At 42.3% G+C, this 24,805-nt stretch overlaps 2 protein-coding genes across 2 annotated transcripts; both read left to right on the forward strand.

The window, feature by feature from the left end:
* The first annotated feature begins 4,016 nt into the window (after positions 1-4,016).
* LOC133226341 (uncharacterized) lies at positions 4,017-5,950 on the forward strand. The gene is made up of 2 exons (XM_061379763.1): positions 4,017-4,245; positions 4,789-5,950. Exons 1-2 carry the CDS (start codon positions 4,023-4,025, stop codon positions 5,703-5,705), a joined length of 1,140 nt encoding a protein of 379 aa, XP_061235747.1. The 5' UTR covers positions 4,017-4,022; the 3' UTR covers positions 5,706-5,950.
* Positions 5,951-17,628: 11,678 nt separating this feature from the next.
* CHRNA9 (cholinergic receptor nicotinic alpha 9 subunit) lies at positions 17,629-23,502 on the forward strand. The gene is made up of 5 exons (XM_061379757.1): positions 17,629-17,810; positions 18,943-19,088; positions 19,850-20,004; positions 20,676-21,208; positions 22,829-23,502. The coding sequence occupies exons 1-5, from the start codon at positions 17,741-17,743 to the stop codon at positions 23,386-23,388; spliced, it is 1,464 nt and encodes a 487-aa protein (XP_061235741.1). The 5' UTR covers positions 17,629-17,740; the 3' UTR covers positions 23,389-23,502.
* Positions 23,503-24,805: the final 1,303 nt, after the last annotated feature.

Genomic DNA, 24,805 nt, shown 5'->3' on the forward strand with positions numbered 1-24,805 from the left:
TGCCCTGTCTCTTCTCCATAACCAAGGTTGGTGAGCCAGATTCCTCCCTCTCTCAACATCCATCCTGAGATCTCTGCTCCCTCTGGCACATTTGCCATGTGGGTATTTAACTGAACTGCTTACCTTGCAACCACAGAGTGCTAGCTGCTCTGACACACAGCTTTGTGAACACAAGCAAGACTGGGGCTCAGTGTCAGCATCACAGCGTGCTGGTTCTGCAACAACTTGTAGTAAAGCTGTAGGAGACCTACCAAGTGTTGTATGCTAGGGAATTAACAGATTGCTGTCTACTATCACAGCTCTGTCTTTGCAGTGTGCTCTGCATGGAGAGCGAAGCATGGGCTTTCTGTAACTGAAGACCCTCTTGGAAATTAGACTGGGTACTGAAAAGCACAGTACCATGCCGGTCATATTCTGTATGCCTAGTTGTCACCTAGGCAGCTCCTGAACACACTGATGTGATGCGCTATGGGGCATGCCATGACTTTGCACACCCTTGTTACGAAAAGTGACTTAACCTTCTTATGATCCTGCTTCTCAGATACTAGCTATTCAATTAAGAATCTTTCTTTAATGAATGCTCCAGTTACAGAATAAGGGTTATTTGTTTTAACCATCTTCTATGTTCTCTGCTACAGTGGATCCTTTGAACCAAGCAGGGTCATCTTTGATGTATTAGCCACATTTCAGCTAAAGGCTGCTTTTGGTCTATATCAGACTTAGGTACACGCTTTGAAGAGGGATCAGTGAAGAATCTAAGCATTGTCAAGGAGAAAGCTTCTATAGGTAAGGAGACAGACTGCAGCAATAGCATCTGAGGTCTGATGCAGCTGCTACAGAACTGCAGTTAGGACAACAGGGTCAATTTTCCTGCTAGTGTCACACTCACGCAGCAGCTAAATTCCCTCTGCACTCAGCTTCCAATTACTGTCAGCTAGCTTTACTTCTCATTACATTAGACAATGAAAAAAGATGCATACTTGTATTGAGTTATCTTGTCACCACTGTGATGAGCAGACTTTGAGCAGGGTCTAACATAAAGATTCTGGAGAAGGTCTTGAAAGAAAACAGTTTAATAGAAAATTACACAAAAATCAAACTACAATGAGAACAAACATGCTGAGTAACATGCACACTAACCCACAAGTCACAGCAGCTTGAAAACCATGCCGCTCCACTCTCAAACCATTCCAGGTGGGAAAAGTCACCCTGTACTAGTTCCTTCCCTTCTCTGTAACCTTACAGAGCACTTGAAGTTCAGTCTGTGTAAGATATACCCCTTACTATGGAAGCCCAACAGACAGATGGAACTATGTCATCCTCAGGATCTTCACCACCACCTTGCTGTTAACAGCTTCATCAGAATACCGATGAGAGACCACTCTCGCAATTCCCCAGCTGGAAGGAATGCACACCATTCTGGTTTGGAGGGAGTCCAGCAAGCCCAAGAGCACAGCGGAAGACAGTCAGGAACTCCCTCTTTGTCACAGCTGTACCATCCAAGTGCACAAAGAGAGGGCCCTCTCCTTGTGGCCGTGCTGCCACATAGATGTGGAGAGCTTCAAGAGGACATACCCACACCTATTTAGAGAATCTCAGTTGGATCAAATTCCTCTGTCGGCCCATATAGAATGTATACAAACTAAGGTTTGCACTGCCTGCAGTCAGCTGGAGGTCACTCAAGTACAGGAGCTCTGGCTGCACTTTATGTCAGTGATTTACCACCATCTCTTCTATGCAGAGTGCACCAAAAAAAGCCACAGTAAACATGGCACGGAACAATATACACTCATAAGGAGAGCTACACACAGATTCCAGAGTCCCCAGCAGAGATCTTAACTCTTCAATAGTTACAGGAGAGTACTGATCATTTGAAGGGCCAGTCCTATTCAACCCTGATATCCTGTGACAGATAACAAGATCTTGAAGAGGATCAGGATGATCTACCATTCTGGAGACGAAGGACAATCCTTCCATATACATTATTATTTTTGCAGGAGGCAGATCCTGGGACTTCATGTTGACCAAGAACTCTTTCACTTGATCCACTGGAATTGGCCAAGCTGCAGACAGAGCCATGCCTTCTCTAAAGGCAAGGAAATTCTTCAGACCCTTATAGTAGATGTGCCATAAGTGGCTGTCTCCCGAGTCCTCGAGTAAGAGCAGAGCTTCCAGGGGCCAAGGGCCCAAGGGATGCTTCCAATGAGCCCAGCTGAGTTCATCTGTTGAAAGAAAACCACATTAGCAACGGCAAACAAGGTGGCCTCACACATGGTAAAAGTTTCCTCCCCTTCAACATGCTTCAACTTTATTCTTGAGCTTCTCTGGAATAAAAACTGTCCCACGCATTCTTATGACTTTCGCCTGCACAACTTCCAACAGCCAGAGCACAGGATTACACTCTCAAAAACCACTGTGAAATTCCTCTCTATAGCAACACCTCAAGCCTGATGACAGATCCAGCACAGTACTGCAAGATTTCTGCAACCTCACATCTCCATCAATAGGCAAAATAGGCTGAAAGTGACAAAACCACCCCAAACCAGCAGTGAGCCCAGCAGCACACATTGATCCCAGAAATCTTCCAGCACTAGATTCAGGCCCCGTGGAAGCAGGTGGAAGCCTCTATCATCTCTCCCACCACACAGCCGGCTGACCACAGGGCCACACTCACCAGCTCCTTCCCTGCTACCCACCTCCACTCCACCGGGACCCCGCGGCCCAGCGCGGCCACCCAGACCACGCGGCAGTCAGCCCAAGCAGGGCTCCTGCCACAGTAGTGCCACCAGCGACCAGAAGGACGAAGGAGCAGCGAGCGGCTCTATCCCAGCTCTCTGCATCGCCAACAAAACGGCACCAGCGCAGCGGCACGCACGACACGAAGCAGCAAGCCCTCAGCTGCCCTTTTAAAGCCTGGCCCTCACTTCCAACCAACCGGACCAACCACCGTGTGCCCTCGCCTCTTAAGCCATGGCGGAGCCCGGCGGTGCAGCCTGTGCCTGAGGGGCGGTGTGGCGCAGTCACCACCTTCCCCCGACACCGGGGCTGCCACGGCGAGGGTGGTATTTCACCGTCCCGTTATTGCCTTCACTGTGCCATATCTGGGGCCTAAGGAAGGAGGCAGAGGTGACAGTGTGCGCCCGCGGGCGCGCCTCCACTGTGTGACTGAACCTCTCTAGCTCAGGTTGTGTTCTTCTGTGCCAATGTGTTGCAGAAATTGTAGAGGTACAAACGCGGTATAGGACTGAATGGGGGACAGGAGTAATGCTCAAAGCTTAAGGGAGGGGGTCTCCCAGGGACAGAGGTTGCTGGGGTCCCTGCCCCGCTGTGTTCAAGGGGTGAGAGACAGGGCCAGTGTCCAGTCCACCCTCCTGGCTGCCTACCAGAGCAATGCTCTATGAAGACATCATAAATGAGATGAGGACACACAGGGGAATACCAAGCCAAAACCTCAAGATGTCAGCTGTGACGCCTGCTCAACTTTGTCTTGGGTATCATCACAGATAGCTGCCACGGAAGGGTGGCTGTCTCATTAAGCTGAGCGCAAACATCTAGGTAGGCTATCTGTAGTTAATAGCAAGGGATGAGTAGTTCAGAGTAATCAGCTGCCCTGAGCTGTTCTACAAGAAGCTGCAGAAAACCACATCTTGGAGAGCCCAGGAGAACAATGGGTAAGGAACACAAGTACTTCTCTCTTCTTTTTAACCTTACCAGTAATTCTATCCGTATTTCAGACTCTGATAAGGAGCAATGTAATAAATACCTGTGCTTCAAGCCTTTCAGTTCGCTGGCCGAGCCCGGCTCCTCACAGTTCCACCCGTCGTTAGCGGCCGCTTCACACCCACCCCCCCCGTTCCCCGCCTGCTGCCCGGGAGGGACTGCATGGGGTGGGCAGCTAATGCAGCGCTCCGGCTGGAGGAGGGCATTGGAGCGGCTCCGCGGCTATAAAAGGGCCGGTGGCGTAGCTATTGTAGTCTTCGTGTAGTTGTGAGTGGTGTGGTTGTGGTGCTTCTGCTCCTGCTATGTCGTACAGCGACGGCGCTGCTGCTGGGGCCCTTGCTGGGCCTTTCTGGGAGATGCTGGCGCTGCTGGCCCAGGAGCCGGGCATAGAATGGCTGCAGGGGGCCCTTGCTGGGCAAGCAGACCCCTTCTCGCGTCTCAGCCAAGGAGCAGCACGCAGGACAGCGGCGGTGGTGCGTCCAGGCGGCTCCCGGCAGTGCGGGGAGCGCGGCAGTGCGGGGATCGGTAAGTGTGTGCTGTGCTCCGCGATGGGGTTGCCGCATCCCCTGTAGCCGGGGCCTGGTCTGTGGCTCCGGATGGGGAGTGAATGGTGGCCGAGGCTCCCGCCAGGCTGCATTTCCTTGGATTTACTACAGTTCTTGTGCGGGGCTGGAGCTTTTAGAAGGAGGCTTCGAGGGAGCCCCCTTCCTGGGCTGGGGAACATGCCCCTTTTTGGCAGGAGTGTGATATGTTCCCTTTGCAGTTGACTTCTATAAGCCATACAAGCCTTGGTTTTAAACTTGTGTTTTACTTGTCTTCTCCACTGCTACTCTACAAAGTTGTAAATTCCCAGAGTGTTACCAGATCTAGTGCCTGAATGGACCTGGTATGTTGCTTTTAGTTTCCAGTTTGCAAAATGTCTCAGCTCTGGATGTAGCTGTGTGTGGACTGATGAACAAGGAGAGCATAGGGGGTATGTTCCACTAAGGAACACTGTGTTTATTGCTGCTTTAAATGGCATACTTGTGCTTGTTGTCAGCGTGTGCTAATGTGGACCCTCTCTTGCAGGGAGGGAGATTAGCTGGTCTCAGAAACACTCATTGGGACCTTGGCCTCTGAAGACTTTGTCATTGTTGGAGTGTTCAGGGGATGGTAGGTTTTGGCAAGCCTGCCTTGAAGGACTGAAGAAATTCCTTGTCTTTAGGAGAAGCATGGGAATGCCTGCAGCCTGGCCAATTCCAAAGGAGCAAGTTAGAGGATTTTTAACTGTGGAATCTCTTTATTCATCCTCAAAGGCACTGGTGTATGCGGCAGGACTGGTTTATTTGTCAAAATTGACTGGTAACTCTGATCCTCTGGGAGATCCTATCACACGTTTCATGGTGATAGGGCTGAAACGTCGAGCAGGCATCCTGAGAGATAAATACTTGCCTGTAACAATTGAGGTGTTGCGATCTCTCTTGGGTGCTCTGGAGTCTGTATGCATAACTCATTATGAATGCTTACTGTTTCGCGCATTATTTACTGTAGCTTTTTTTGGGGCACTTCGAATAGGAGAGATGGTTGCAAAGCATCGTGGTGTACTGCAGCCTGAGCTACTGCACCTGAGTGACCTCCAGCTGATGGAGAGGAGAGTGGCATTTCACCTCCGTAACTTTTCTGTGGGTCAGGAGAGACATGTCATCAGCCTTGGGCTGTCTGAAGAGCCATGGGTGTGCCCTGTTCTGGCTGTCCAGAACTATATGATAGTTCGTTCACAGCTGGAAGGGCCACTCTTTATCCACTTGAATAATACAGCTGTAACAAAGAGAGACTTCCTGAGTGTCTTCCGAGGGGCCCTGCGGCTGCTGGGGCTGTGCCCAGAGCAGTATGGTGTGCATTCCTTCTGGCTGGGGACTGCTGTCACCGCTACACGCTGTGGGTATCCATGGGAAGATGTAACTCGCCTGGCAAGATGGCCCTGTATGGTCCTAGACAGACCATAGCCTTGGAGGTGGACAGGAAAACAGAAGCTAATGATTTACCTTCTTTCTCTAGAGTTAGCTGCATGGTTTCTAGTCTTGGCATTAACACCTGGAACAAACTTTCTACCTCACAGGAGGATGAACTCTGAAGTTGGCTCACAGTGGCTGCTTGTGCTGTGTGTGGACCTTGTCTCTGTCTTGACAGGACAAGTCTTCAGGCAGTTTTATCTTGTATAATGTGAATTAATAAATGGTACCTTTTTAAAGATAGTCTTTGCCTGCTAGTAATATTGTTGCTTTTTGCCCAGAAAAAATTTGCTTTGAGAGCCGTGAATGATGATCAGGTTCTGAAGAGAAACTCTAAAGTGGGAGGTAATTAAATTGCAGTATGTTTTTGTGTAGCTGTACACTTTTTAACACTAACATGTCACTAAGGTGAAAAGAGAAATATAAGCTATATTATTAGCCCAATAACAGCAAAGGATAAGCTTTTTAAAACATTGATAAACATAAGATGTTCAAAGTGATATGTGGTACTGTTTAAATGGGGGACAGCAGCCTTTCTATTCAGCAAACTCTGCCTCCAAAAATATTTCATTTAATCCTCTAGGTAAATTCCCTCTGAGCATAATTAGCCTAATCAGCATTTTAAATAACAAAATAGCACATGGTTCACTTAATGATTTCCTTAGGATGTGATACTAACTGTTCCTAATTCAACCTGTTCTTTTACTTGAATTTTAAGCTATTTAAGATTGAGAAGTTGTTAACCACAATCATAAAGTACAATGGTTTGAGTACTCTACAATTTTGCAATTATAACATTTGTAATATTTTTATAGCATGTGGTGGAATATATTCTTCACTGTATGGCTGGGCTGGGGAGAGAGTTGGTGGGTCACAGTACCCTAGCTGAGAACTGTGGTGAGCAAGCCTTTTATCACCCTTATTACTATCACTTATCCAAACCTAGACCATGATTGTTGCTAAATGGGCTGACTTTGTACCTTGCTCTGGCCTATACCCTTTTTCTAACAAGGCTATGGACCACAGAAGTGTGGGAGCTAGCTGAAATTTAATGCTGGCTTGATCTCCATGTGGTTACTTAGCTGCGATTTCTGAGACTTTTGATTAGAAAAAATTAACACTGTCTATGTAGGGCAGTGCAATCTGCTGCTCTTTGCTGTTAGTGACATTGTGGGAATTCACTATGGTGCAGTAAGTCTTTTGTGGCTATGACTGTATCTGAGATCTTTGTTCTAACTGTGTTTCAGCTAAAAGCTGTCTTTTTTTTTTTCATTTTGTGGCTTTGTTCATTAGAAATGCTTGTCTATACAGTCACTTCTGCTTCCGTGCATGAAATCTGAGTGTAACTAGAGCTAAGGTGGTACAAATGTAGCATCTGCTCAGGGGCTTATCCTGAAGTGCCCACCAGTTGTTGGTTAGGCTGAGCAGACACTTGGAACATACCTGCATAAGGAATTGCTTTGTGCTCTGCAGAAGCCTTGATGGATTTTTGCTGTACTTGTGTGTGATGTATCTGCTCATTGGCTTGTGCTTGTACCCAGGCATGCCGAATTTTAGTACTGTCTGCTGCCTTGCTGTGAAAAGACCTATGTATTGGCTATATGTGGCATTTTTTTGTTTATTTTAATTGTCAATAAATTATTTTTTCCCATGTTCAGTCTGTCTTGCCTGTGACAGTAATTGAGTGATCTCCCCATCTTTAGCCCTCATATAAGTAGATCAAAGTAGCTGCACCATTGTGGCAGACCTGGGAGGCATCAAAACGAACTGGGTACAAAACCAGCTCAGTGGATGTGCCTGGCCATTTAACTTCTTGCTAGGACTTTTTAATTGTTTTCAGACATAAGCTGTGCTTCCCAAATGGGGACACAGGAAAGGCTTGCAAATATTTTTTTTATGGTGTAAATGGATGTTCTAGTAAGACAGGAACAGCTGTATTGCGTAATATATGTGTCATTCTTAAAGCTTAGAGGTATGCTTTAAGTCTGTCTTTGGGGGAACCTGGTATTTGGCAAATAAATGCTGTGATGATTGCTCTACAATACTGGGAAAATGTGTGTCTGTCTTATCTGTAATTTCCATGTTTGTGATATATGAAACAAGAAAGAATAACCCTTGTTCTTATTTCTACCTACTTTCTATGTTTTTGTGATATATGAAGCAAGAGAGAATAACCTTTGTTCTTATTTCTACCTGCATTTTGTGGCTGTAGCCAGAGATTCTGGTCTTGTATCCATTTAAATGAAAGTACAGTCTAGGAAGCAGCTGGAGGGACTGAGGATGAAGAATCAACTATAGTTATCAACTTCACTGAGTTTTGATCCCTGCATTGGGAAGAAGAGAAATGTGTTTTTTAAGGAATAGCCATCACTGAAATAACCAGCTTTTAAAAAATTGTTATTTTGATAGGCTGGTTGGCATATTCTTTGATAACAGGGTTATACATGCAGTGCTAAATCTGTAATTTCTTGTTGGAGCTATAGGTCACCTTTTACATGGCAAATTAAACTGAGACAGCTGGTAAGTAAATAAAACCTGTCTTCTGAATGTTAGGAGTTTAGTGTCTCATCAGCTCAGAATCATAAAATAGTTCTCTTTAACAAATTTATATTTGCAGAGTTTTTCCATTTAGCTGTTTCAATGATCCTGAATAGAAGCAGAAGAGGATATAAGGTATTTACTTTAAGAAGCAAAATGGGGAATTACTTCAACTCACAATTCTTTCTTACAATGTTAATTATTTCACACATTTTTATCATGTTAAAGTGAAAGGCTGAGCATACTGACTTCAGGAAGTAATACTCTTATTGCTGATCACTATGTGCTATGGGAATTCACTGTATTATGCAGAGAGAATGGTGAATTTGCTGAGTTGTTCATGTGGAAGCTTACAATTTCTATAATTTACAATTGTGAAATTTAACTCATTAGACTATTTTCAAGAATAAATGGGAAGTGAACCACAAAACTTTCTTTGTACACCTGGTTAGTATACTTTTGACTCTATTCTGATTGTGATGTTCATCAAATACATATTATTTAGAATAACAAAAATATTACCCATTAATTACTACAGTGCTAATTAATCAAATATAAAACATATGTCCTCACACAGCTAAAACTTTCATTGTTTAAATGATAACTCAGAGTGGTGTTCCAGAAAGGGATGAAATTTGCAGGAAATGACTTATTTCCACATCTACTGAAAATGAAGTAGGTAACTAAATCACATACTTGTCAGGTTCTACATAAGGATCCAGGCGTACTTCTTGCTTGCAGAATGAAGGCATCCCTTGCTACTCTAAGCAGCATCCACTATCAAAGAATAGTTTGGGTTGGAAAGGACCTTAAGATCATCAAGTTCCCACCCCCCTGACATGGGCAGGGACACCTCGCTCTAAACCATATTACCCAAGGCCTCGTCCAACCTGGCCTTGAACACTGCCAGGGATGAAACATTCACAACTTCCTTGGGCAACCTATTCCAGTGCCTCACCACCCTGACAGGAAAGAATTTCCTCCTTATATCCAATCTAAACTTCCCCTGTTTAAGTTTTAACCCATTACCCCATGTCCTACAACTACAGTCCCTAATGAAGAGACCATCCCCAGCATCCCTATATACCCCCTTCAGATACTGGAAGGCTGCTATGAGGTCTCCACGCAGCCTTCTCTTCTCCAGGCTGAACAGCCCCAACTTTCTCAGCCGATCTTCATATGGGAGGTGCTCCAGTCCCCTGATCATTCTCGTGGCCCTCCTCTGGACTTGTTCCAACAGTTTCATGTCCTTTTTATGTTGAGGACACCAGAACTGTACACAGTACTCCAAGTGAGGTCTCATGAGAGCAGAATAAAGGGGCAGGATCACCTCCTTTGACCTGCTGGTCACGCTCCTTTTGATGCAGCCCAGGATACGGTTGGCTTTCTGGGCTGCAAGCGCACACTGAAGCTGGCTCATGTTCATTTTCTCATCGACCAGCACCCCCAATTCTTCTCCGCCGGGCTGCTCTGAATCTCTTCTCTGCCCAACCTGTAGCTGTGCCTGGGATTGCTCCGACCCAGGTGTAGGACCTTGCACTTAGCATGGTTAAACTTCATGAAGTTGGCATCAGCCCACCTCACAAGCGTGTCAAGGTCCCTCTGGATGGCATTCCTTCCCTCCAGCGTATCAACCGAACCACACAGCTTGGTGTCATTGGCAAACTTGCTGAGTGCGCACTCAATCCCACTGTCCATGTCAGCAACGATGATCTTAAACAAGACCGGTCCCAACACCGATCCCTGAGGGACACCACTCATTACTGGTCTCCAGCCGGACATTGAGCCATTGACTACAACTCTTTGTGTGCGGCCATCCAGCCGGTTCTTTATCCACCGAGTGGTCCATTCATCAAATTGATGTCTCTCCAATTTAGAAACAAGAATGTCGTGTGGGACAGTGTCATACACTTTACACAAGTCCAGGTAGATGACATCAACTGCTTTACCGCTGTCCATCTGTTCTGTAGCCCCATCATAGAAGGCCACCAAATTGGTCAGTCAGGATTTCCCCTTAGCGAAGCCATGCTGGCTGTCACCCAGCACCTTGTTTTTCATGTGCCTTAGCATGCCTTCCAGGAGAATCTGCTCCAAGATTTTGCCAGGCACAGAGGTGAGACTGACTGGTCTGTAATTCCCCGGGTCATCCATGTTCCCCTTCTTGAAAATGGGGGTTATCTTTCCCTTTTTCCAGTTGTCAGGCACTTCACCTGACTGCCGTGATTTTTCAAATATGATGGCCAGCTGCTTAGCAACTTCATTCGCCAGCTCCTTCAGGACCCGTGGATGGATTTCATCAGGACCCATGGACTTGTGCACTTTCAGATTTTTAAGATGGTCTCGAACCAATTCCTCTCCTACAGTGGGCCCAAGGTCTTTTGATAGCAAAAGTCCAAATCAAAAAAGCTAAGAATAAATTAGCTTTTGCCTTTAAACCTCTTGGGGTTTTCTTTTCAGTGGTTAAATAGAGAATTATGTGTGCTATTAACAGTGCTGAGGAGATTCTTTGAGAAAACCTGCAAGAGCAAGCAAGTGCATATGGCATACTTGTGTTTCTTGTTTGCAACCAACACCTGCAGAAGTAGACTTTAAAAATTGAGGGGTTCCATTGATTTGTTACTTAAATGTCCCCTTCAAGTACCTCTTGGGTACCTAGAAGTATAATTTCTTTTTTGTCACCTTGGCTTCTTCCTTCTGCTTAAAGATATGTATATCGGTTTTGATGTTTACTTGTGCATTGAAGAGACTTGATTGCTCCATAGCAAGGAGAATACTGACATTCTGTAGCAGCTGTAATAGCAGCATGCTCTGTTTACCCTGCTCTGGATTTCTGTTGAAGATGTTTCATTTCATATTCTTAAGTCATACCCCATCAGGAGGTTTGTAATTGCTAATGTTGCGAACTTGGAAGCTGTGTAGGCATTAAAAGTACATTTATTTTAAGATATTTCAAGAAAAAGCAGTGCTTTTCAGTCGAGATAGGTGAGGAACATTCTGCTTTGTGTTGTGATGCAAGTTTAGCTAGAAGCATTAGTATATTGCAGACTATATCAGTTGCTACTGGCTCATTGAATCATCTCCTCCAGTAAGATGTCATAATGTTGCCATCTCATTCTCTGAGGCTGGCTGTGTATTCACTGTAACATGTTGCTTAACCACACCAGTGCCTCATTTGCTACTTAAATTGCCTTCAAGTACTGACAGAAGGGAAAGAGAACAACATGTACTGCAAATCCTGTGCTTTTTCCCTTATGTATAGCTTCCCACCAAATATCTGTCAAGAGTCCAGACCTTACCATTCCTGAGTCATTGATACCATTGGATTAGGAGTAGCTCTTTGAAATGGCAATGTAATATTCTGCTTTTGTTAGAGCCCAGGGCTAAAGGCAATATGAAATTTGATGCTAAAATTGTTCCAAGTTCTAGCAATGTTTTTATACTAGCTCTTTTATATTAGTTTGAGGAACGGGCTTTTGCACTTTTATATACACTTCCCAAAAGCTATAACTGTATAATGGTTGTGTGATAGTTTGTCTTCTCATAGTTCTGCTGTAGCTGTAAGGTGTGCAGTAATCCCTCTTACCTTTTCCCTAACATCCTGGTTCTGTTTCAGAATGAAATACCCTCCCTTAGGGTAAAGGCAGTGGAGCAATTGGCAAAGATACTTCACCATTTCCAAATGCTTTGGAACAACAAATGCTAATTGTTGGCAGGCAAGCAGCCAATGTTTTCCAAAGCACACAACCCAACCAGATATAATACAATATAACATGTACAATATAATATGTACAATATAATAAAATACACTAAGTAGTATTTTAATGTAAGAACACATTTTTTGTCTTAAGAGCTTTTATACTTCATATAACCTTCCACAGAATCTGAAAAACTGCAGTTATTAACCCTGGAAGATTCAGTTCAGTGTTGTAGGCTAGCACTTCTAGATGGCAAATCCTCTGTGGGCAAAGAAGTCTTTTCAGCCCCTCTAACCAAAGAAAAGGATGTTCTTCAGTGGTGACTCCCTATGTTAAGACTTGAATGTTTTTTGTTGGAAGTACTAAGCCTTCATTTCAGTGTATTTGTTGTGGGTTGAAAAGAAGGAACCAGTATCTTGGTGTTGAGCAACTGCTTAACATTTTGCAGGTGAAAGCCTATGGTATGAATACTGCCTTCCTTAACTGATCTGCAGCCACTGTGCTCAGGATGCTTTAAACAAGGGATGCTGTCTTTGCTGACATGGTGGTGGTGCTTTGTCCCCAAGAACTAAATGATTCTGTTGTGCCACAACAAGCATAGTTGCAGAGTGAATAAAACTGCAGGATTACTACCATATTTTGCTCAAGTGGAATTTTTTTCCTGCTCAGTCCATAGCACAACGTAGCTGTGCTCTTGCTAGGATATTCTAAAGTCTGTCAGTACCCATGTACCATAAGATGTTTCAGTAGCTAAAACCATGATTTATGGAAAGTTCTTTTTCTTCAAAGAGATGAGTAACTGCTGCCTGCCTTATCCTCCAGGGAGGCTTGTTCAGGCATAAATGCATTGTGTAATTTGTGTCCTCCCCCATGTAGTTGCTCTGATATTTTTAAAGTGGGAAGCTCTGCAGTGTTTGTGAACTTGGGAAACTAGTTTATTTGCTTTAGGAAAAAAAACACCCTTACTCTTGAAGTGTTTTGCCAAGGTGGGTATTTTGCTCTGCGTAAAGGAGTCGTTTTGTTTTCTTCCTCCAAATTCTGGGAGCATGGAGAAATCACCTGTGTAGATTGGATAATTCCAAATTTTGCAATATGAAAGTTTGCTTTGTGTCTTTTTTTCAAAGAGACTGTATTACAAAACAGTTGTATACAGCACTGTATAAAGCAGCATGTCTGAATACTGTTTCAGCATTCATCTTGCAATTGGAGTTCTGTGAGTTCCTTAAAACACAGTTAAAGTTTAGGCTGAGACATGGTCTGCATTTTTCTTTTTTTAGTCTTCCTCATCTTTTGGCATCCTGCCTTTTCAGCCAGCTGCACTGTTAGTGCACAACATTAGTCTTGGCTCTTTGTAGAGAGCTCTTAAGCTCTGGGGAACCCTGACAAGAACACGGAAGTTCAGATGTACCGTATTCTGTGTTGCAAGGTAGATGTGAGCTTATCAGGAAAGCGTATGTCCTCAGAGGATGCTAGACTCTCTATGCAGATACCCTTGTGCTCATGATGAACTTTCATAATGTTTTAAAGGGATGTTCCCATCCCACTTTGAATTTTGGAGGAAAATTCGTTAATATCTACACTCTCTATACTAGTCAGCTTGCAAACATCCTGGTGAAAAGGTTGAACATGCTGACGTTCATCAATTTAATAATACAAGGTTACTAAGGGCAAAAGGTTTTTCTACTGGGAAGGTGCTGGGAGGTGGTCAGCAGAGCTGCCTGCATGAGTAGACCCAAATTAAATTTGTATTCAGAAAAACGCACAAATGTAACATGTTAGTGTTAATCTGGAAAATGTGGCTAGCATTCTACATTATCTCATTACCTGACATTGCAAATGCTTCCTAATGTGCTTCCTGTCTTCTATGTGTACAACAGAGTGGAAGAAAATATGAATGAGTATGCTGGTTTCAGGTGGTAGGGGATTTTTAAAGAGAAGGAAAGAGGAGGCAGTAGGTGGGTGAGAAGAAATGAGGTGGAGAGAAACATGCTGCATCTAAAAGAAGTGCTGTATTCTCCAGAGCAGGCGCATTGAGGCTATTTTACTGGCAAGAAGGGTGGCTGTTACCGTGCTGTGAAGACTTCAGTTGGTCTAAGGAGAGAAGTCTGACTCTGAAGAGTTAGTGTGCTGCTTGACCCCATCACAAGATAATATTCTGTAGCAAATGCTGCGAAGAATGTGAATATAACAGCTTCTTGGGAAAAAAATTGGCAAGCAGGCAAGTAGAAGCAGACTGTGAGACACTTCTTACAAACTGTGCTTAGAAACCAATCTGTTCTTCTTTATTGTTCTCTGATGAAGGGATGGATTATAAATGGTACAGACAGCCTTGAGGCCTGCGATAACACAGTGTTTAGCTTTTCCAGTTGGAGGCTTAAAACCTGAATGCTTTTTATGTGAGAAAGAGTAGGAATCCATTAAAAAAATTCCCAAAGTACATGTCAAAACCTCAGCCATAGGAGCAAATGATTATTCCAGGCAGAAAGACAGATTTGTTTATTTGAAAGAACAAAATTTTAAATGTATTTATGTTTCTTTCCTGCTTTGCTTATAATTTGGCTAAGATAAATGTCTGAAGTCGGAAGTATTAATAGAGAAAAGATCCCTTCCTTGTCATCTCCCCTTCAGTCTGCCCTTAAAGTGCATGCAAATTCAAACTTCCCTTACATGGCAGTACACTGAATTCAGTTTTTTTGATATCGATAACAGCACGTGGTTGTCTAGAACAACAAAAAGTTACATGTGTCATGTGAGTGTCATACAAGCTCAGTGCACCAATGCATTGTACACTTTTATCCTGCTGAGTGTAAGCATGGAAGCAACGTTCTGCTCCATTAACAGCCCATATGCATTCTCACAAAGTCAAATATGTGTTAGAACAAAGTATATGGAAGCAGGATTGGATATTGTGCCATGGGCCTTAAGTTCTCTCTGCATAAGAATTGGCCTGTGCTCTATATATGGTTTTGTATCATACGGTTGTTGACAATGATTTATATTTGCCCGCCCTGAAACCCTCTCATAACTGGTCTCTTGTATGGTAAGCAGGCAGAGGAGCTGGATTAACCCACTTGATGGTTTTGTTCCTTCTGCTTATCAGCTTTTCTCTGAAAGAACATCTTGTCTCTACTTGTTTTATATCAAGTGTAAGGCAAAAAATCAGCGAAATTAATCGAAGTAGATCAAAATGCAATGTGATTTTTGTGCGATAAACGAAATCGTCTTCAATAGCTGGGTACATCAGTAGGCTGGCTAATAGGGCCATCTGCTGGCAGATGTACTCTCACTTTGAATTTTGATGGGAGAGTCTGGGACTGGTTAATGGCTTGATTCTATCTTCTAAACACCCGTGACTCTTCTTAAATTATCTTTGTAAGCGGCTTCGTACTTCGTATTAATTTCTGGCTTCATAGCAGAACTTATTACTGTAAAAAGAGAGCTGCTTAAATATAAATTTAAGCTCCACTCAAATGTTAAATGGGATGTTTGATCTGTGAGTAGTACTGCCATAGGTTATGCCATAAATTAAAGCTATTTTGAGGACATATGGCTCTGTAGATAAATACTTAAGATCAATGAACAACGATTAATGCTAATATTCGCTCTTCACACAAAATGTCTGCGTTAGGGACATTTTGATTACAATTACAGATCAGATTTCTTGTGAACAAAGAAGCCGAAAGAGCATTACATTTCTTGTCTTTAACATTGAAAAGCCTTCTGAACATGTTTTAGGTTTATTTTCACAAGCACTGTGTAATCAATGCAGCATCTTAAACGACAAATGTGTTCTTGTGTATGTGTGTTCATGTTTGCTTGTCTGTATGTCCAGTGTTTGGTGACTAGCAATATGATAAATCATAACTGAGGCTATGATCTCTCTCTCTCTCTGCAAGTTTATAGTGAGTAACATGGAATATATGTGTGTATAAGATTGAATTGAGTAAACAACACACATAAGCATGATTCTTGCTTTTGTCTTTTGAGAACTTGTAGTTTCCTTTCAAGATTCATTACAGGAAAGGTGCAAGGTTTTTTAATTTGCATAAGGTAATACATATTAATGTGCATCAGTCTACACTGCTTGGCAGTGCTGGTGTAACAGATCACAAGGTTGTTTCTAGCCAGTGGCAAAGCAAGGTTAGCCTTGTTTCCAGTAGTGTTTAGAGCAGGACACTTAAAGCAGTATCCCTGGTCACTCTGGTGACTACAGCAAAGCAGTAGCTACTTGCTGACATAATGGCAAGGAACTGCAGACTAAAGGCATCCTCAGAGAATGCACTGATCTGACTGTATCCAAAAATCTTTCCTCTTCCATCTCTGATTTTTGTTGTGTCTAACAACATATACATTCCTCCCACAAAGAAGGATGTTATCACATACTGACTATGGGCTGCTTTGACCTTTCTGACTTCTAAACAATTTCTTTTTTACTTCCTTTGACAATTCAGCAAATGAAGTGATGGAGATGAATTTCATTGCAGGCACTTTGAAATCCTTTATTGCTTACCTATTATACCTGGCTGTAAATGTCATTGATTTATAGACACCATGAAAGCACAACCGTTAGCCAGTGAACACCAGGAGTGATACTCTATAGAAACTGTGTACAGAGAGGTCAGATTACTTCTAGCCTAAAGACTACACAAGAGTAAAGCAACAGTGTTTTTTATATTTTGTGTGGATCAGAACTATTCTGGACCAATTCTTTTTTGCTGGTAGTTCATTCTATGTTCTCACCTTTCTATTTTAGTGACTGTTTTGTTACATGTTCTAAAAGAATTACAGTATATCAGGAAGGATGGATTGGACTATGAAAAGGAGGAAATAATCTTCCCTAGTCCCTGAGAAATTTGTAAGAAGATTCCTGCAGTATTGAAAACTAACTTGGCCACATGAGTAATATAGAGAGAGCTAATGAAGGTCTGATGATCGGGGTAGATGGGAGGCAAGGTGTGCTATTGTTTCATATTTATCTCTCTCTCCTGTAAGTCTTGGCTAAATGCAGGAGCTCTCCAGTAAGTCTGTAATTCTTAGTAAAGTTTTGTCAAGTTCACCTGGGAAAAACTGTACTGTATTGCGAAATGACATTTTATCTGTGGAGTCCAATTTTCTTTCTGATTTACTGTACTGAAATCTGGTCTGACTTGTCTACACCTGTGGAATTGATACAGGGCTACTGCAAATGTTGCCTGCGTTGTTTGACTTTGGTGTGGCTGCCATCTCTTCCATGTGGTGAAACCCTGTTTTGTCAACATGGCAGTATGTAGACTGCGTTTTTTTTTTTGTCGTGTGACATATTGGATGTGTGATGTACTCTGTGACTATACCAATTAAAGCACTAAGGCAAGTAACTTTTTTTTGTGAGGGTCCACAAATTCTGCACAACTGGTTCTGAGCAGGCTCAACACATGGGCAGGAAGATGTGGCCCAACAAAGAACTGTAAGAGGGTTCTTCATAAAATGGACAAAACTACTACATTTGTACTAAAAATTGCAACGGAATACGATTTTCCTGCTGATATCCAATCCATTTGTCATCGTCTTCAGCATTAGCTTGAGAACAGGCAGCTCTCAGCTCAGGTTACGGAGAGAGGGAGGGCTCATCCGAGCAGTGGCAGAGACAAAGACCATCGCTGTAGGACTCTTGACAGCGGCTGAGGGGGGACTGAGCTGCTTCTAGCAGCTCATCCGTGTCTCAGCATCTTTGTGCTGTGCAATTTGACTTTTTTGTTAGTTTTGGATGGTGATAAACATTTTTGTCCTTGGGAGAATGGTTTTATTTATTAACCAAAAATGAAGAGTAATCGCCTGTCCTCCTTTAATGTGTCTCTGTGGTTGCTGTTCACAACAGTGATACTTCAAGGTGAGAATACTGCTTGATAGCTAAATGTTGCATTGAGGTTTACTTAACTCGGGAGATGGTGTCTTGATGTGTCTTGTGTGGTTGAACTCCAGAAGGCTTTCAGCTGTTTTGTTTTACTTTGTCTCACTGATGATACAGACAAAATGAATGACCATGTACAGCCAGAACTTAAATACTTTTTGGGAAGCTTTTATTTGTCAGGATTTCTTCTTAGTCAGGAAGGCTTGCTTTGAACTCTGGTTAGTTCAGGAAGTCACTGCGAGTCACCAGAGTGATATACTTCAAAGCACTTGCTTACTGTGTAGTGTCAGCTGGCGTTTGTGTAAGTCTTGAGTGTTACTGTCCTCACCCTTTGCAGAAATGTGTGAATCTGTCTAAAGGTAATACAGAGACTGCCTAGAGAAACTATGATGTACGAAACTGTGGAACAGCACAAGTGGTGTTTAAAACCTGGAGTTTCAGTGAAATTTTCTTAGTGATCAAGTCTTGCTAGCAAGAAGCATCTCCAAATACATGGTTTAGAAAAGATATTAGTGCAAGGATGTGTTTATACGTTGTGCAATTGCCAATTTGTGAAGAAAAGCAGCTCAGAGTTTTCCCAAGTAGATAATAAATGCATAAAAAAGTTCTGAAAGTAGCATGAATCTATTAGTGCTGTATTTAGGGAGATATCGCAAGTCATTAGCCTGGGAGTAGGTTTGACTTCAGACTTTGATTCTAATTTTAGCTTGGCAGATGTGTGACTTAAGAAAATAATCTATATAGTCAGTGTGTGTATATATAATATAAAATCTGTAAAAATATGCCTATGAAAAACATCAGTAAAATAAAGGTAATGTCTTTACCTTCAAAAAGGCAGGAATCTCCATATGCAGCTTTTTTTTGAGTGTGGAAAGCTAAAGTTAGCAATTCATTTACTACAGGTGAATGCTGTCATCAGGTATTGAATAGCTTCATCAGGTATACTTCTGTTTCTGAACTAAATGATATTCTGCAGTATATGAATGATGAATATAGGAAATACCACTTTCCTATTTTAAGGCACAGAATACTACTTAAAGCTGTAGGATGAAGGTGTTTTGTCATACTACTCAGTGCTTAATCTGATGTACTGAACAAATCTGTTATCTAGCTGTAGAATCAGCCAAAGGAAAATATGCTCACATGCTGTTTAATGAACTCTTTGAAGACTACTCAAATGCTCTAAGACCAGTGGAAGACACAGATAAAGTACTGAATGTTACTCTTCAGATCACATTATCCCAAATTAAAGACATGGTGAGTAATAGGTTTTCTAAAGATGTGCAAGAAACATACCAGCTATAAACCTTTTTCTTGGAGTAGGAAAAGCAACTTGTATTTTGTTGTGGCAAATTCAGTAATGCTTCATCAGGAGGGTCCAGTTCTTCCAGTACTTTGTAGGTTCCTATCTGATTTCCATTGTAAGTCTGCAAACTTCAAGCTGCTGAATCGTTAAGACTTCTTTTGTAGTTAGATGTTGGTGTCACACACTCCAGGCAACTTTTGCTGAGTTTTAAATAGAAAGAGCAAATGCTTTTTCTAAGTTGCAGTTAATTCCTACATAAATGCCCTATTTTAGCCTTCATCAACTTTTCTATAAATTTGGTTGAGCCAAATATACTTTCAAGGCAAAAGAAAATGTGTCTGAAAGGAGAATGGAAAATCACTCTTGTGACTTCTGAATTACAACTTCAAGGCCTCACCAAGCTTTAAGAACTTGTTAGACTGAATCTGTCAGCTGCTTGGTCTTCTTAAAAGGAAATTCTTAAGATACGAGGAGCTTTAGACAACTGTGATTAAAGCTAGGGAGGATGCAGGGGGAAGAAGGTTGGGCAAAAGAAAGTCAACAAGTGAGCTCAGTATAGTGTATGGGCATATGGCTGGGAAGTACTCTTGTGGCCTGTCAGTGTTCTGGCCTGCTTTGAGCACTACTTTAAAGCTATAGAAAACATGCTGTCTGCTTCTAAGATGTGATTTTTGTCACCTTCAGCTAGATACACTTTTACATTTTTATGCAGGATGAAAGGAACCAAATTTTGTCAGCTTACTTATGGATTCGACAAAGCTGGTATGATGCATACCTCAAATGGGACAAAGATAAATATGATGGGTTGGATTCTATCAGGATTCCAAGCAATTTGGTTTGGAGACCAGATATTGTCTTATATAACAAGTGAGTATGGCTGGAGAAAATCAGCTGAAGATGTCTGAGGGAGGGAGGGGGCTGGGGGAGGAACTAGCACACAGAGTCTGAACTTCTGTAACTGTACCTGACCTTTGCAAGGTGTGTGTGTGTTGTCTTAACGTTTGTTTCTGATAATTTAAATATTTTTCAATAAAACCATAGGCAAGGTTTGGTAGTTGATTATGGTACACAGCAAAGCGGTTCTCTATTTCTCTGCACTGGGAATTGAATACCCTGGCAGCATGAAGTGCTTTCTGCTGAAGCTGCTGAAGAGCTCTATAAGTTGTCCACAAAAAGGTGGTACGTGAAAGCTGCACTCCTTGTCTGCTCTTCCAGGCCACTAGTGACCAGTAGATTATTTTCATCTTTGGATGGATTCTTATCCTACTGTTTCCTGTTTGAGGTCAAGTCTGAAGGCACTGTGGCCAACAAAGAGAACAAAATTTAGCAGCACTGATGTTTGGCATTAAGAGGCATTAGTACCTGTTAAAAGTAGTTAATAACAATCTCATACTGAAGTTCAGTAGAAATAGAAATATGATTTCAGAAGCATGATTTTAATGGTGTAAAGTGAGGGTCTTCTGCTTTGCCCCCTCTTCCCTAGCCCACACCCAAAGTTATTGCCTGCCAATCCTGACTGTCATTTTTCTGTCTTTTAGAGCTGATGATGACTTTTCAGAGCCTGTCAACACTAACGTTGTGTTGAGATATGATGGAAAAATCACTTGGGATGCACCTGCTATCACAAAGAGCTCATGTGTAGTGGATGTATCTTATTTTCCTTTTGATAGCCAACAGTGCAACCTTACATTTGGGTCCTGGACCTATAATGGTAATCAGGTAGACATCATCAATTCTCTTGATAGTGGTGACCTCTCTGACTTTGTAGAAGATGTGGAATGGGAGATACATGGTATGCCAGCAGTTAAGAATGTCATCACTTATGGCTGCTGCTCTGAGCCCTACCCAGATGTGACCTTCACACTGATTTTGAAAAGGAAGTCTTCTTTCTACATATTTAATTTGTTGCTTCCTTGCATTTTGATCTCTTTCCTGGCTCCACTGGGATTCTATCTCCCTGCAGACTCTGGGGAAAAAGTGTCTCTGGGTGTTACAGTTCTTCTTGCTCTGACTGTGTTCCAGCTGATGGTTGCAGAGATCATGCCTCCCTCTGAAAATGTACCTTTGATAGGTGAGCTTTATACACTTTGTCTTTTAATATGGCTTATTAGTAGTAGAGCTGTATGTGTAATTTTTGGCTTTTGGGATGATAAAGATGATACACTCTTAAAACATAGTGAAATACTTACAATGCATGTGGAATTTGTACAAATATGATGCAGCTCTTTAAGTTTTTGTGTTCATTTTAAATTATGTATGATCTATTTTGTATTAAATGTAGTTAGACATTTAGGGTTATTTTAGCATGTCCTGTAGTAAAGCTAATGATGGAAACAGCCTTAGAACCAGTGTAAGCAAGAAATAATTACAAGGACACACTGCTTCAAGACATGTTTCTGTCAAATCCAGATGATTGGATGGCCTGGCTGGGATGCTCAGAGTTGACTTAATATCTGTCAATCGTTACATTGAATTGTAATTCCTGCAATCCATTATGCTGGATTTTAACTTTTGACTGAGAATTCAGAAGAGCTGATGTGTAGTGGAAGGGTGGTGTTCAGCACTGCCTGTTTACCTTTTGCCAGGACCTTTCTCCTGGTCTGGGCTGATCTGCCCTCTCAGAAATGAGGCTGTCCACCCCAGAACACAGTTGCCTCCACAGTGGCTTCCAGCTTCATTAACAGAATTCAGATCTATTACTTTTATTTTCACTATTAATGCATATATAGAAAACTGCATGGCTTAACTGAGACAAAACACTGGTCAATGAATAGGCCTGAATGCATTTCCCACACCAGCAGCCTAGAATAGCAGACCTAGCTTTAGTCTGCTTTCTCCATTACCTTACTCTCACTCAACATCCTTTCCAACCCCTTTGAAAACTGGGATCACATCACGCTTGTCTGTGGCCAGCCTTTGCTTTTCCTGCTGAGGCTGTGCAACGGTTGAGCAGGACTGGGAGCTGCCTCTTCGCACAGAACAGAAGCCACAGTAGGTTATCTGGAGAGCTGTGTACTGCAGTTGTGAAAAGCAGTGGCTGAGAGGCGCAGTTCGTACTCACTGTGTTTATTATCTATTCCTAGACAGAGTGAACCTTGCTTTTATTTGGATTAGCCATGCTAAAATTTGTACATACAGCTAGCAAATCTCAACAGGCAAGGGAGCCACCTTTTAGCTCTGTGCCTGGTCTCTCAGCTGTCACTATGCTAGTTATGGATACCAGCAAGGTCTGGATATTCAGTGGCCTGTGTGAGTATGAAGGCATCCATCTGCTTGTATGGGGTGTGGCAGTAGCTCCAACTTTTGTTAATAATGGCAAGTGGGATTTCTAATGTGCCACCTGAAGCCATTGACATTGGGGTTTTGCAGACACCAGGGAAAGAGGAGGGCTCCTGATAAACATTAAGTTGCTTTCTGAATGAGTGTATCTTGAGAAAACGGAGGGTTTTGACTTACAAATATTTACCATGCTAGAAACTTACTCACCTGAGAGGCATATAAGGTTTTGCTTTAATGACTTTAATCTTTGTTTATAAATGGTAAATTAAGTGTGATCTATGTAGAGAGAATCAAGATGATTAAAATTGGTTTCACTTGCATTTATTTAGCACTGTTATCATATTGTTATTTCTGCATATTTTTAAAAATTATTAGGGTAGCATCTCTAATATGATTTTGTTTTGTGTTCCAGGAAAGTATTACATAGCAACTATGACCATGATAACAGCTTCCACTGCACTGACAATCATTATAATGAATCTCCATCACTGTGGTTCAGAAGCAAAGCCTGTTCCACAATGGGCCAGGGTGGTTATTTTGGACTACATGTCAAAAATCTTTTTTGTTTATGATGTGGGTGAAAATTGCACAAGTCCAAGAAGAGAGAAGGAAGAAGAACAGAAGTTAGAGGGAGATGAAGGGTATCAGAGTAGGCATACAGAGGTAAGGAGTCACCTTCCCAGCAGGAATGATGACTGTGATATCAAGGAGAAGCCCAATGGAAATTTCAATAAAAGCTATGGAGCTCATGGTGACATTAATGTTAGGGAGACTGTTAATTGCTGTTCCTGTTACAAAATGCTGATTAAAAATATTGAGTATATTGCTAATTGTATTCGAGACCATAAAGCAAACCGGGCCAAAGGAATTGAGTGGAGAAAAGTTGCAAAAGTGATGGACAGGTTTTTCATGTGGATTTTCTTTATCATGGTGTTTTTTATGAGTGTGCTGATCATTGGAAAAGCAGCTTAACTGAAGATGAACGTATTCCTTTTGTAAACCTGAACATACTGGGTTGGCTTGTTTGGTGAAGCTCTGGGACAGGGCTGTTTTTGAGATCTTTGTCTTGCATTCTGTATCAATAAACAAATTCATTTTGTAGGCTGTGGTGGTGTGTTGAGACATTGCGCAGTGAGGGCTTTGTTGTTGACTGTCTTTGCCTTTTAGTGGGGGAGTGCAACCCTGTTGAGGCTTCTAGGCAAGGGCTCTGCATTCCATCTTGAAGGGTGTCAGCCATGACTTCAAGCTAAATGGGGTGGAGCATTGCAGTGATGGAGCAGACAGCATTGCAGGAGCACTGTATTCACAGGTCTGCATCTCTGCAGCTTGTAATTTGACCAGCCCTTCCCCTATCGAAGTGAATTTATGACATGGTGGCAGTTCTTGGAAATCATGTCTTCATGGTACTGCCTTTTTCCTTTTTACCTTGTCTTCCTAACATCTTTTTGTTATGGCTCTTTAATCATTGTGCTATCATTCCATAGGCTCTACGTGTCTATCTGCTGTGTCTAATACTTCTAATAGCACTGAGCTTACTGACTATGAAAGTTAAATTGATTTTCATCTTTGTCACCTCCTGCTGCTGAATATTACCCTACTGTCACTAGGGCTCCAGAAAGCCAGATTCCCAGGATAACTTGCTCACCAAGTCGGAGGGCCCTTCTTGAGCCTAATAACAGGAGGAACTTCTGTCCTTCCTGAATGTCTCATTCCCTATGGGATTTGTCAAGATAGGCTTTTAAATGCTATTTGAGACTGCTTAAATATCAGGTGGTGACATTTGTCTCTGTTCATTTTGTTGACCTTCATCAATATTCACCCCATGTGTCCCTTGTCCACTCTTACATCCTCTTTAATACTTAAAGTACTTACAGGAATGCAAAGGTTCTGTGCAATGCTTAGCACAAAAGCATGATCCTTCAGTCTCATTAAAGTAGTAATCAACACTCCTTGCTCAACACCTCAATACTTATGTGAGTGTGTTTGCTGACAACACCAGAACCCCATCTCCTGTGTCTTTTTTCCTGTTAACCCCCTCAGACTGGAACTCTGGAAGATGCCTCATCTAGTAAAGTGAGAAGCTAGTACCCTAGGTGTGCCCATGGCAGATAAATTGCTTTTACAAAGCACCCTGAACTTCGAAACCACGATATTCTAGATGCAGTGGGAGAGGCAGAATGACACTGTAATGGATCTCAGTCAAAAGTTCATGTAATAAAACTCACTTTCATAATTGTTGCAATTAATAGAAGCATGCCTGTGAAGGTGTAACTTGTGAGTCAGGAGTCAAAATGGCAAAGTGGTGCAGTTATGCCCAAATTCATTGGAAGTAAGGTGTTTCTAATTATTATGTAAATGATGCATCGAATTGTTAATACCAGGTTTTCTT

Source organism: Neopsephotus bourkii, unplaced genomic scaffold, assembly GCF_033783945.1.
Source record: "Neopsephotus bourkii isolate Nb327-2 ecotype Australia unplaced genomic scaffold, CSIRO-AGI_Nbou_v1 NB_1780, whole genome shotgun sequence".
NCBI lineage: Eukaryota > Metazoa > Chordata > Aves > Psittaciformes > Psittacidae > Neopsephotus > Neopsephotus bourkii.